The 13975-nt window shown below is 43.3% G+C and overlaps 1 protein-coding gene across 4 annotated transcripts in view; it reads right to left on the bottom strand.

Annotated features, from left to right (window-relative positions):
• Positions 1 to 2641: 2641 nt before the first annotated feature.
• Positions 2642 to 13975, bottom strand: part of LRRC8D (leucine rich repeat containing 8 VRAC subunit D) — a 122719-nt gene continuing 111385 nt past the window's right edge. For all 4 annotated transcript variants that reach the window (XM_030323737.1, XM_030323739.1, XM_030323738.1 and 1 more), the window contains exon 3: positions 2642 to 5587. In XM_030323737.1, coding sequence (XP_030179597.1) covers positions 3009 to 5585 — 2577 coding nt within the window. In that variant the 5' untranslated portion in view covers positions 5586 to 5587 and the 3' untranslated portion in view covers positions 2642 to 3008. The remainder of the gene's footprint in view (positions 5588 to 13975) is intronic.

Here is a 13975-nt window from a genome sequence, read left to right as displayed (position 1 = left end):
ATCATCTCATTTGTTGTTTTGTTGAGACTCCAAGACCCTGTATATTTAAAGTTTGCAAGATGAATCAGCATTTCTTGGGAAACCTCTCTTAAAATATTGCTATGTGCAAACAGTGGCAAGGAATGAGGCACTTAAATCAATGGACCATGAACTCTTCAGAGTTCAAGGAAATCATTAAGGGCTGATAAAGTCAATAGAAGTTTGGGTATGTTTGAAGGCATGTAACACCAATCAGTTCTAAGTGACTGAACCTCAAGTATTGATTAGGAAACGGGTACCCACGGGCCAGGGCCAGCTGTCAAGCTTGGGAGTGTCACAGACTGGTTCCTACAGAAGACCTCTCTGCAGAGCACGGTGACCAGGGGGTGTCTTGCCATTTATGCCCTTCAAAATAACATACACTTGTTTTAAGAAAGGAAAGCAAGTTTCCTAGTCCATAAAGCAAGGATCGTTGAGATCTGGCCTGTTCACCTCACAAGCAAGATTATGAGGCATCCTTCTAAAAATGCTGTGCCCATAGTCTGCTGGTGGCATTACTATGCAGGGAGAATAGTGCCCTATGTGGCCGGTGGGAAGGAAACGTCTATTTACAGGCAGAGTTGATGGGTACAAAACCTCCCTGAAGCTCCTCTTTAAGTGTTACCTCTCCCAGCCGTAATTCATTCACGTAGATTCTGGACACCTTCTAGATTACAATTATAATTAATCATTTGTATAACTGGCATTATTAGTATTCTCTTCCTTTGCTAAAAAGCTGCAGTAGCCAGGGACTTTGACTCGTTCCAGCAGTGAATTCCCAGTTCCCTGGACTGGCTAGGCGCATAGTAGAGAAATCAAAGGTGCGTATATGGAAGAAAAATGGCTTATATATCCCAAATTTGCCCTTGTCCTTTGATTTTCTGAACCTGGGATTTTATTTTATTTTTTTTTTTTCAACGTTTATTTATTTTCGGACAGAGAGAGACAGAGCATGAATGGGGGAGGGGCAGAGAGAGAGGGAGACACAGAATCGGAAACAGGCTCCAGGCTCTGAGCCATCAGCCCAGAGCCTGACGCGGGGCTCGAACTCCCGGACCTCGAGATCGTGACCTGGCTGAAGTCGGACGCTTAACCGACTGCGCCACCCAGGCGCCCCTGAACCTGGGATTTTATACACTTGTCTTTTAGGAAGAGAGAGAGAGTGGCTGGGATGCTGGAGATAGGGTCAGTTCCTAAGGCAGCCAGAGAGGACAAGGCTTTCTCTATTAGTGGTAACACTTCCCAGAGTATTTATAAGTCTACAGCCAACAAAGATTCATCACCACTTGCAACGGGCCAGTACTCTGAGACCAGTTTGGGGAGGAAAAGCAAGGATGTGAGCCCATATTTTCACATTCTCTGCAAAATCCTTCAATTCATGCTAAAGTGTGACAAGAGAATGTCCAGTTTCTTTTTAAGTTCATTTATTTTTAGTAATCTCTATATCCAAAGTGGGGCTTGAACTCACGACCTCGAGATCAAGAGTCACATGCTCTTCTGTCTGAGCCAGCCAGGCCCCTCCAGTATCTTACTAGATGAGTCCAGTCTTGTCTAGAGAGGACATTATTTTGTCATCAGGAATGTCAAACAGTCCTCTTCTCTTGAAAAAACACCCCTGTAGAAAGGCTAAGAAACACCTGCTGACCAATACCTAAACAGATGGCAGCGAATTTCTGTACACTTTGTAGGTTAAAGAAGGAAAACCATCATCCAAAAAGTACATTCTGCCAGCATTTCCTTGGAAATGACCCCTCCTAGGTGCAGACAAACACAGGAAATACAGCTTGTCACTGAAATCAATAGCGAAAGTCAGTTTTCCAATTTAATGAACTTTAAGTCCCGTTTTCCCCCGTAACAGTGAAAAGGGCAAGAAATTAATGATCCTTGATTTTGTGTTATCGTCCAAATATTCATACATTGCAAAGTTTTTTTTTTCAAGATTAAAAATAATGTTTATTTATTTTGAGATTCAGGGGAGAGGGACAAAGAGAGAGAGAGGGAGAGAGAATCCTAAGCAGCCTCTGTGCTGTCAGTGTGGAGCCCAATGTGGGCTTGACTCTAAGAACCATGAGATCATGACCTGAGCTAAAATCAAGAGTCTGACGTTCAACCAACTGTGCCACCCAGGTGCTCCTGATATACTGAAAAGTATTAATCATTAAGCCATTATAATTTTTGTCCCGGTTGTAATTAATTTTTACAAAAATCATTTTCTATTCATTGGCAACCTTAAAGTATTGGTAGAAAAATGTATCTCATAATCCAAACTCCAGACTATAGAAAAATAGCCATTAGTAAGGGGGATGTTATTTACTTTTCCTTGTTATTTTTTTTTTTAAATAATCCCCCCCCGCCCCGCAAACTGAAAGTCTACACACCTTTATCATGTTCCAGGCCTCCAAGAGTATAAAATCTATAAAATGGGATTCTCAGAAGCAGTAGCCCTAGCCCAGTATTATAAGAAGTGCTTATCTGAGGCACTTTAAATTAAAACAGGAAGGAAATCAATATTTCAGCACAGCTACATTTACAAGTTGGGGCCCGATGTGTCTTTAAGTGGTCTGAGTTAAAGCAATATTGCACCGGTCAAGCAAAGTAAATCAAGACACCTCCCAAAAGGTGGTAGAGTAAGAAAAATGCCAATTTAATCATTTACTTTAGCAGGCAAGCAATTTGTAAACATTCAGTAGCGGCAGCATCCAAGTTACAAACAATTTAAAAAGAAACCAAGATTAGTGATTATAATCGTTCCTTCCCTTTCCCCAAAAGAAAAAAAGAAAAGAGAAAAGATCTGGAAAGGAATGCCTGAAAACACTACAAACATGGAACATTCAGTTATGTCTTCTATCAGCCTTCTATGCGTCCTCTCTGTGTTTTATTTTTAAAGATGTATCTACTCCTAAAATGCATTATCTTGCAATAACTTGTACGTGAGTGTTTGCAATCTAGGAAGTGGTTCCTGCACACGGATGTGCACGTATCACCTCAGTTCAGATCCCATTCGCGAAGGGAATATTTATGTCTTGATTCAATGCTTCTTTGACTTCGAGTGGCAGGGTGTCAAAAAGATGGTCTTCCACAACAAGCCCGCTTTTCTTGAGCAGGCGACACTGGCCCAGCTGGGCTGGCAGGCGGTCCAAGCAGTTGCCCTTCAGCTCCAGCTGAGTGAGCTGGGAGAGCTGACCAATCTTCTCGGGGAGGAAGGTGATGCAGTTTTGCCCCAGATTCAAAGTCCTCAACTTCACGCATTTGAACAACTGTTTTGGCAGAATGTCCACTTTGTTCCCGGTGATATGCAAATGCTGCAGGTTCTGAAGCAATCCTATTTCTATGGGAATCGCCGAAATGTTGTTGTAGCTCACGTCTAAGCATCTGAGTTTCTGTAAACTGAACACTGCCACCGGTAAGGATTCGAGCTTGTTGTTAGAGAAATAAAGTGACTCCAAGTTTTTGACGTGGGTGATGGAGGGAGGAATGGTGGCAATCTTATTATGCCATAATTTTAAACACGTCAGTCGTTTTAAATGCTGGAAACTGATGATCTCCTCAATTGTGCGTATGTTATTCGATTTTAAATCCAGTTCCTGCAAATTTGAGAGGCTGAAAATAGCATGGGGAATTCTCTCCAGCTCACAGTTCTGAAGTTCAAGCTCGGCAACATTCATCATTTTCTTAAGGCTGTTCAGTACCAAGAGTTTAGTGCCGTCATTGTGAATGACTAACTTTGTAAGATGCGGAGCCACATCTGTAATGTTGGAGGGAACTTTGGTCAAGTTACTCTTCACGTGGAGAATCTTAAGGTGCCGCAACTCTCGGAGAGATTCAAGTCCGATCATCTTATTGTTTTCAGAGTTCAAATTGCCTATCAAGTACAACTCTCGAAGGTTTTTGAGCAAATATACCCAGGCAGGAATTTCTGCCACATCGGTGAACTTCACGTGAAGGCATCTCAAGTGATCTCGGAGAAAGCTAAAAGCAGTCTGTTCCACTTTTGCAGGGCAGTGGCAGAGGTGAAGCTCTTGGAGGTTAGTCATCTGAGAAATCTTAGCGGGAATTTTAGCTTCCGGAATCAGTTCAAGTTTGAGCACATCCAGGTCTGTGAGGTCAAAGACAGCATCGGGCACGCCTGACAGCATAAACAGATGCAGCTCCTGCTTGTCCTGGGCGTTGCGGGACACGTGCTGCCTGAGTTTTTCAAACGTCCACTCGTGGTTCAAACTGATTTCCCTAAGTTTATTTTCACTGACTTCCGACAAGAACACACCAAAGCGCTTCGAATAGAGCTGGTCATATTGGTCTACCATGTGTAGAAGGAACGCAAAATCATTCTTGACATCTGGAATGTCACTGAAGCTGCTCTCTTCTCTGACTTTTTCAAAAGAATATTCCTTTAAAGGTATCCTGAATAACCAGAAGAGAGTGTAGAGGCAGATAAAACCATAAACACAAATAATGGATATGTAACTGATGAGAAGCTTTTTCAGCATGTAAGCCATATTGTGGGTGCACTCAAATACCTCGTAACCAGTCAGGTGCTCCACTTTGGGCTTGCAGACGTGTTCAAAGCTGATTGCGTTGACAAAGTTTGCGGTATAGCAGAGGATAAAAATGAATTTGGCTGTTTTGATAAATGTTTGGACCACGTAGAGCTTATAGATCAAGTCACTGTCTTCCACGTGAGCACGGAACTTCCTTACTTTCTCAAACAGGGCTTTGGCCTGCTCCCCATCTTTTTTATCAAGGATGGTCATGCTGGGGACTTCGATCACAGGCTTCTCGGCTGAAAATTTGAAGCCTGTTTTGTTGATCATCGGGGTACTGGCACTGGGGCTCCCTTCATCACTGCTGGTAGACACATGCTTTGGTAGAGTCTGGGCACCTGTTATTCTCTGCTTGTTTTCCTCCGAGTCTTCGCACGCTGTCTCAGACAACGCTTTAGTAGTCCACGGAGACTCAAAGCACTTTCCTAATATTGAAACAAAATGTTCTACTTTTGAGCATGTTTTTGGATATTTGAACCAAAAGTTGCTACTGACCATGAGAATAATAGTATGTATAAGAGCAAGGTATGGAAAGTACTTAGAATACCACGGAAGGGCCAGATGGTAACACATCTGATTAATAAATACGTATTGCTGAAAATCCAAGTTTGTTTTTCGGCCTGTTGGATCCTTCTTCTCTTTCTTTGTCTCCTGATTTGAAACTGTCGAATCTGTGTGAGGGTATGTGGCTCTGAGAGGTATGTCAGGTGTCACAGCAGATGTGCCAAAGGAAATGTCACTTGTCGTCCGCCCATCTTGGTCTTGGTCAGTGGCTGCTTCCATCTTGGGGATATTGGTGGTAACGTCGGCATTTCCCGGTGGGGTGTGTGCCTTTGAATTTACAGGAGATGGCAATACCGGCAAGCAGACCACCTGATCTTTGGTAAGTTGCATGGTTCCCGCAAAGATGGCTACCATCAACATAACGACAGCCAGGTAATCCATAAACACGTCCCACCATGGTTTCAGGATTCGGTAAGTTGGTTGAATGTCATTAAGTGAAGCAACTTCCGCAAGGGTAAACATTCCTAGAAAACAAGGAAACGAAAGACTTTATTACAAAGATACAAGTGAAAACATTAAGTAGAAAACAAAACAAGACAAAACCCAACACTTTACTTGCACCAAAGTAAAGTTTTCTCATCCACATCCTAGCTTTTTATCCAAGATAGGTATAGTAGTAAATAAACTAAAAGGAACGAACACACACGAGAAAAATCGCGGTCTGTTGTAGCTTTTCTCTCCTAGCCCAAGAGAAGAGAAAAAAATGGGAGAGGAATAATAAGAATGCCTACTAGGTAAGAAATTACAACACTTTGCTGAAGGTCTACAAGGGTTAGAGTAGAAATGGAGGCAGGAGCGGGGGCAGTTTGAGAACTATTTTAGGGACAGAACTGAAATGTCTTGTAACTTCCTGGACCATGAAGAAGGATATGAGAACAAGATGGTATTTGCTGTGGACTGGACTGATTTAAGGTTAAGACTGGAGTTTAAAAAAAATTTTTTTTTCCACGTTTATTTATTTTTGGGACAGAAAGAGACAGAGCATGAACGGGGGAGGGGCAGAGAGAGAGGGAGACACAGAATCGAAAACAGGCTCCAGGCTCTGAGCCATCAGCCCAGAGCCTGACGCGGGGCTCGAACTCACGGACCGCGAGATCGTGACCTGGCTGAAGTCGGACGCTTAACTGACTGCGCCACCCAGGCGCCCCAAGACTGGAGTTTTAGGGAGAGGAGTGAGATGACTTCTATTTTGTTCAAGCCAAAATGGAATGGTCCGTGTACACTATTAAATTCTAGATAGCCTGTGTACCAGACTCAGGCTTACTGTTTATGAATGGTGAATGGTGTGCTTCTCCAAGCCTGGGGATGTTTACTTCTAAGGGTTATTCGGAAAGCTTAGATTAAGTAAGGACTATAAAGCTCTTATCACTCTGGTGGAAATGTGCCACAGACAGTTGAAATTAAGGGTCCAGAGTTTAAGAGGAGTCTTACTATGCATACTTGGGATTTATCAATATATGTAAACTGAAACTATGGCCTTGGATACAGTACCTGTGGAAAGCATGTGGAAAGAGAAGAGGGTCAAAGACACAGGTGGAATGATCAATGACATGACACCAAATAGGTCAGGCCCTGTAAGACCTTTGATCTCTACCAATGTGGGTGAGCCCAGAAGCAATGAAGGGAATTCCAGCACCAGGACACCTGAAAATGTGGTCACCATTCACTGACAGCTGGCAGCTTTACAGTCTTGAAACTATACAAAGAGTCAAAGTACCAAGGACAATCATCCTAGAAATAACCAAGAAAAACACAATGTTCATAGGGCAAGTAGTGGGAATGGGTTTCTGTAATCATATATGTGAAACAGGTGTTTATCTTCTTGAATTTGAAGTTTCAACTTCTTTATTTTATTTCTTATTATTTTAGAGAGAGGGAGGGAGGGGCAAAGACAGAGGGAGAGAGAGAATCTTAAAAGCAGGCTCCACGCTAAGTTCAGAGCTCAACTTGGAGCTTGAGCTCATGACCCTGAGCCGATGACCTGAGCCGAAATCAAGAGTCAGACACTTAATCGACTGAGCCACCCAGGCACCGCTGGAAGTTGAAACTTCTTGAAAAGGAACTTTACTATATTCTACTTTCTCGAGATGCTCTCAGGTTCCAACGTTCATATATAAAATGACTTATTTCTTTGAAAAGCTAGTAAAAAACAAAAAGATAAAAGGCCAGGTGAATATCTAAAGTTCTGGGAATACATTATACATTATTTTTTTAAATAAAGGAAGAAAAATTTTTATCTTACAAAAGTTGCCTGGTATGCTGTGTTGAAAAGGATTCTGAGGCTGACTCTGACTGTGGCAGGAAATACTGTTACATGACAGGTTACTAGTGTCTCCCTTGGATGATATCAGTACTTTGATTCTGCTTGTTCTCTCTGTTGTAGAGTAAATCTCTGAGAGTTGGGATGGACCATACCTTATTTTTTCTCTCCACATATCTGGTACTGTACAGAGGAGTCACATAATTTTTCTCAATAAAATACAATGAATATCTATTCAATTCTAACAGCAATTCTCATATTTGGAGTTGTTGCGGTTTTTTGGTTTGTTTTAAAATTATTTTTTAACATTTATTTTTGAGAGACAGAGCATGAGTGGGACAGGAGCAGAGGGTGAGGGAGACACCGAATTGGAAGCAGGTTCCAGGCTCTGAGCTGTCAGCACAAAGCCTGATGTGGGGCTTGATCCCACGAACTGCGAGATCGTGACCTGAGCCAAAGTCAGATGCTTAACCAACTGAACCACTCAGGTGCCCCTTGTTTGTTTAAAAGTACATGCACACAAGCAAGAATGGGGCAGGGGGAGGGGGGAGAGAGAGAGAGAGAGAGAGAGAGAGAGAGAGAGAATCTCTTAATAAGGCTCCAAGCTCAGTGCAGAACCTGATTCGGAGCTCGATTCCACGACCCTGGGACCACAACCTGAACAGTAATTGACAGTCAGATGCTCAACTGACTGAGCCACCCAGACACCCCTGCAGTTTTTTTTTTTTTTTAATTTTTTTTATTTATTTTTGGGACAGAGAGAGACAGAGCATGAATGGGGGAGGGCAGAGAGAGAGGGAGACACAGAATGGGAAACAGGCTCCAGGCTCTGAGCCATCAGCCCAGAGCCCGACGCGGGGCTCGAACTCACGGACCGCGAGATCGTGACCTGGCTGAAGTCGGACGCTTAACCGACTGCGCCACCCAGGCGCCCCTGTTTTGTTTTTTAAAAGTGAAATGTCTTTTATTTAATCAGGTAAACATAAGCCCAAGAACTCCAAATACAGCCAGACTATTTACTTTTATTTTGTGAAAATTGGTAGAAATCACATTTCTAGATTTCAAGGGCTTAAGTATGAAATGTCTGGCACCCAGTCTTTATTAAAAAAATGATCAAGTAAGTGGGAGACAACATCCCCACTGGAATCCTTTTATTCTGAGCTCTTGTATCTTGTGTGTGTCTACGGTTTTGTGAGTGGCTGGGAATTTAAGCAAAAAGCAAGATTATTGCAATGCACAGTGGGCCACACTAAATGAGAAACTGTTCACCCACGTGTCACATTGAGCTCTCTGGTCCCTGTAGAGGATGCACAAAACACAGCACCGAGCCACAGGCTACAGAGCAGCTCTTACTTCACATACAGAGACTGCAGAACACAGCTCACAAAGTTTCTTCCTGGCAAAGAACATCATATGGTCACACCCAGGGACGATGGTTTTAAAGGGCCATCAGTATAACTAATAGAAAAAAAATATATATATTTTTTGCACAAAACACTTCTTTCTAGTAAGATTTTTCTTTACTCTTCAAATAGCTGTATTGGGCTCTAAAAGAGTCAGGATGTTTGGGTTGGAGGACGGAGGGGAGAAGGGAATTTTGAAAGTCACCCTGCTGAGACTACTGGTTACTTCTCTGCCTCCAGTCTTTTATCTACTTATTATTTAATTATTGTTACAGAAGTAGAGTTGACACTAAATGCTCTATTAGTTTCAGGTGTATAAGATAGGGAGTCAACAATTACATACATTACGAAATGTTCACCATGGTTAAGTGTAGTTAGTATCTGTCACCAGACAATGCTATTACAATATTATTGTGGGTTTTTTTTAATGTTTATTTATTTTGAGAGAGAGAGAGAGCGTGAGCAGGGGAGGGGCGGAGAGAGATGGAGAGGAAGAACATCCCAAACAGACTCTGTGCCATCAGCATGGAGCCCAACGTGGGGCTCGATCCCATGAAATATGAGATCACGACCTGAGCCCAAATCAAGAGTTGGACACTTAACCGACTGAGCCACCCAGGTGCCCCAGCTATTACAATATTATTGACTATATTTCCTACATTGTATTTTTCATCCCTGTGACTTATTTTATAAGTTGAAGTTATACTCCCTAATCTCCTTCACCTATTTCAGTCATCCCTGCCCAGCCACTCCCCTCTGGCAATCATCTATTTGTTCTTGCATTTCTGAGTCTATTTTTCTGTTTTTCATTTTGTTTTTTAGTTTCCACATATAAATGAAATCATACGATGTTTGTCTTTTTCTATCTGCCTCCATTATTTTTTTTTTAATTTGAGAGAGACAGAGAGACAGAGAGACAGAGAGAGAGAGAGAGCAGGGAACAGGGCCAAAGGGAGAGGGAGACAGGGAATCCAAAGCAGGACCCATGTTCAGAGTAGAGTCTGACATGGCATAATCCTACGACCCCAGGATCATGATCTGGGCTGAGTGAGCCACCCAGGCGCCCCCGTGTGCCTCCATTCTTGACTTCCTTCAATCCACCTCCCACCTGCTGCTCGCCCTTCAGTTAAAACTCCTCTTCTCCCAACATTCTCTATGCCCTAGGTTGGTAACGTCTTCCAGTTTCTCCAAACAGCCGTTCTTCCCTGTATGTAGGTCCTCCCACGCATTATTTCCTCTACTTCCTTCCCACTTCCCTTCATGAGGCTATCAGGTTTCTGTTACCTTTTCTAGGAAGCCCTCCCTGACCTCTAGTCTTCTCTGATGTGTCCCACAGGACTCTGTACCTCTATCCATAATAGCCCTTATCACACTGTGGTGGGCTGATTACTTGTTTGATCTCATACTAGATTTAAAATTCAGCGGGGCCAGGTACCATGTCCAGCCTCCTTATTCCCATACAGCCAATTCCTGCCACCTAGTAGGTGCTTAATCAAGGAAAGACTGTATGGCTCTTGATGGTCATATTCAGCATCCTCCTCCTCCTCCTCAAAATTCCTCAAGGACATTTATTAACTATCTACACATGGTATTGGCAGAAGAGCATTTTATTAAACTTAACTGCCACATTGCAACTTAGGCCTACAAGAATAAAAACTACAAGTCAGGCTTCCACATAAAAATAAATAGCTAAAAACACAAAGTAAAGAAACTATGGGATCCTTGTAACCAGTGATATTCTGTAGCTGTTAAAGCTTCATCTGTGGTTTTAAAGCACCTGGGGCTCAGACTCAGGACAGGAGTCCCTAGAGAGAAGAGGAAGTCGATCACTTTCTCAAGAGGAGGAAGAAAAAGGTAAAAGGAGAAGACAGAGCATTAGAGTACTATAACTTCACAATGACCCCAAATGGTCACTAGCTCAGCCCCCACATCACCCCAGGGTGATGACATCAGAACAACTGAGATTGGGCATGCAAGGGTGGGCTCTCCTCCTCCAACATGCTGTCTTCTCTGCCACTGCCCACCAAGGGTTCTGGGGCTCTGCCATTTCCTCCAGCCCACCTCCCTTTTTCCTGTCTGTTGAACTCCTATTCTTCAAGTTCCAACTCAAACTTTCCCCAAACTCCTGTCACATGGTCTAATAATAATCTGTTTCTAATGTTTGTCTCTTCATCCAGATGTTGAGCTCCTTATGGGTACAGACTGTGCCTTATTATTCACCCTTGATCCACTGTGACCTGTTCTCTCCCCTCTAAAGAACAGAGAAGGCATTTGGTGATGACAATGATGAGGATGAGAGTAATAATGGCAGCTGTCATGTTGCCATCTTCCTTCCACACACCAAACACTGTACTGGGGGCTGTGTATCTGGTATAATTCCCTGCTTTTGTGCAGGATGCATTCCTGAAAATGAATGTATAAAAGTTTAGAGTTTTAAGTTCTGGAGGATGAGGGAACAGTTCTACTTCCAAAATGCTACCTAGTATCATAAAATCCACCAGAATTTCTAAAATTAAACTGACAGATAATACCAAATGCTGGTGAGGATGTGGAACACTCAGAACCCTTCAACACTGCTGTCAGGGATGTAAATGGGCATAACCACACCGGGAAACTTTTGAGTGAATATCTACAAAAATGGGACATATGCATACTCTACGACCCAGCAATTCCACTGTGAATTACATACCTATGAGAAACACAGATCTTCATCATAAGGCATGTACAAGGCCATTCCCAGTGGCACTCTCTGCAATAGCCCTAAAGTGGACGCCAGCTAAATGTCCACCACCGGTAGAACGAAAAAGTGAAATGTGGTAGAGTCACAAAGTGAAGTATCAGGCATCAATGCGAATGAATGGTCTGGTTACATGGGTCCGGCCAGTTTATAAAATGCGATCTGTACACTTAGGCCATATGCCTTTTCAGGTATGTATGTTTTAACGTCAATAAAGTTTCTTTTTTTTTTTTTTCAACGTTTATTTATTTTTGGGACAGAGAGAGACAGAACATGAATGGGGGAGGGGCAGAGAGAGAGGGAGATACAGAATCGGAAACAGGCTCCAGGCTCTGAGCCATCAGCCCAGAGCCTGACGCGGGGCTCGAACTCCCGGACCGCGAGATCGTGACCTGGCTGAAGTCGGACGCTTAACCGACTGTGCCACCCAGGCGCCCCAATAAAAAGTTTCAAGAAGAAACAGGAAAAGAAGCTGCAGCACAAACCCCTGCCCCACGGATGTGCAGTGACAGCGGACGGAGGCTTCGCCTTATTCCCACCCCAAGGCACACACCTGCTGGCTGGCGTCACAGGCCAGGGAAGCCCATAACCTTCTGGCAGCCTCCCCTCACTGACTATCCTGCCTGGCCTGGGAGAAGTACTCCTCTCCCTGGAGTACAAAAGACCGAATCTGCTACGGAAAAGAGGGTGCGCAAAATGCGCGAAATGTGCGAAAGCTGGGGTTGGGAACAGTCGAACGCGCACAGATGGAACACGAGTGGAACACTGCCTGAATTCCATCTAACCTTCACAACGTTACTCTCATCTGCTCAAGTGTTGTTATTTTCCCCTGACAGACAGAGGAATAGGCTTGCAGGAGTGATGCTGTGGAAGTCAAATAATTAGCGGTGGAGTCTGGATTGAAAAATCTCATCTAGGGCCAAACCGCATGTTCCTTCTAGCAGACTATCCTGCCTCTCTTCCTTACTTCGCGTGTTTGCAGTTTGCAAACTACTTCTCTATAAAGTTCCTTGGCTGATTTTCACAGTAACTCCCAGTGAATTAGGCACTGCTATTGCCCAACAGTATGTGGAAACCTGAGGCACAAAAAGCTTAAATGACCTCCCTGGGCTGATTAAGTGACAGAGCTAACAGAATCTTTCATCTCCAAATCTCATTCTCCATCACCCAGTCCTCCAATGGCTGTGCTATTGGCTAACGGCTGGCTGCTGAAGGAGGGAGCCAACCACTGTCTTTGGCTTTGAGGAGACAGAGGAATGAAATTATGTAATCATAACCTTCCTTAAGGTAACCTTTCATGACATTCACTCAGAATTCAAGAAAACCATGAGCCAGGCACAGCGAAGGGGAATACAGAGATAACGTATGTAACTCAGTCTGTGCCCCCAAGGAGTTCCCAGTCAAATGGGGATGAGAAGCATTAAGTGTGCTATTACAACACTGTAAGAAAACTGCTCTGACTGGGTTAATACAAAATACAGGAGGAACAGCACAGGACAAACCCATGTCTGCATCTGATAACTGGGATAACTGGGAGGGCTCCACAGAGAGGTGGTTTCTAACTTGAGATCAGAAGGAGGGGGACCATCATGCGGTGGTGGGGAGGGGAGGAAATATAATTTTGACAGAAGAAACAGTGCAAAGGTGTGGAGATATTGGGAATTATCTGTTACAGAAACTACAAAGTAACTACAAATAATTCTAATGTTATCCCATTATTAGTCTAGTATGCTCCTGTACAGATATCACATTTTATGGGTAAGTCACGAGATAGAAACAAACCAAGGCACGGATGGTTTAAATGCAGTCTTAAGGAAGTGCCTGGACCATAGGGCAGGAAACCAGTACTTTCCTGCAATGTCAGCCTCTTGATAGCTCTTATCTCAAGCACAGGGCTTCAATAAATGCATCTGTTATCCTATTTTACCCATCAAAAACTTAGTAAAAACTTCCTACCTCCCAGGGAGTGTTTCAACCATTAACTGCCCCAGAATGCAGTTAGCACTTTGAAAACAGAAGTTGCTTTTCATATACATGAGTGCACACAAAGTATATGAAATACATACTCATATAATACAGCGTATTAAGTACATGATGATCTTCAAGGACTTTCTCATGTGAAAGTCAAGTCAATGAGAGAGAAGATCGGTACATAACTTCTGTATCTTTGATCTCTTTAGTGAATCAAGACTCAAAATGGATATACACAGGGGTGTCTGGGTGGCTCAGTCACTTAAGCATCTGACTCTTGATTTTGGCTCAGGTCATGGTCTCAAGGTTCACGAGACTGAGCCCCACATTGCGCTCCGTGCTGACAGAGCCCACCTGGGATTCTCTCTCATCCTCTCTGCCCCTCCTCACCTCGTGTGCACTCTCTATCTCTCAAAATAAATAAATAAATTTTAAAATAAAGAATGGGTATACATGGTTATCAGCAGATATTTTTTTAACC

The sequence above is a fragment of the Lynx canadensis genome, chromosome C1 (assembly GCF_007474595.2).
Source record: "Lynx canadensis isolate LIC74 chromosome C1, mLynCan4.pri.v2, whole genome shotgun sequence".
NCBI classification, from domain to species: domain Eukaryota; kingdom Metazoa; phylum Chordata; class Mammalia; order Carnivora; family Felidae; genus Lynx; species Lynx canadensis.
The sequence above is the reverse complement of the archived record's forward strand: the minus strand, read 5'-3'. Positions and strand labels throughout refer to the sequence as shown.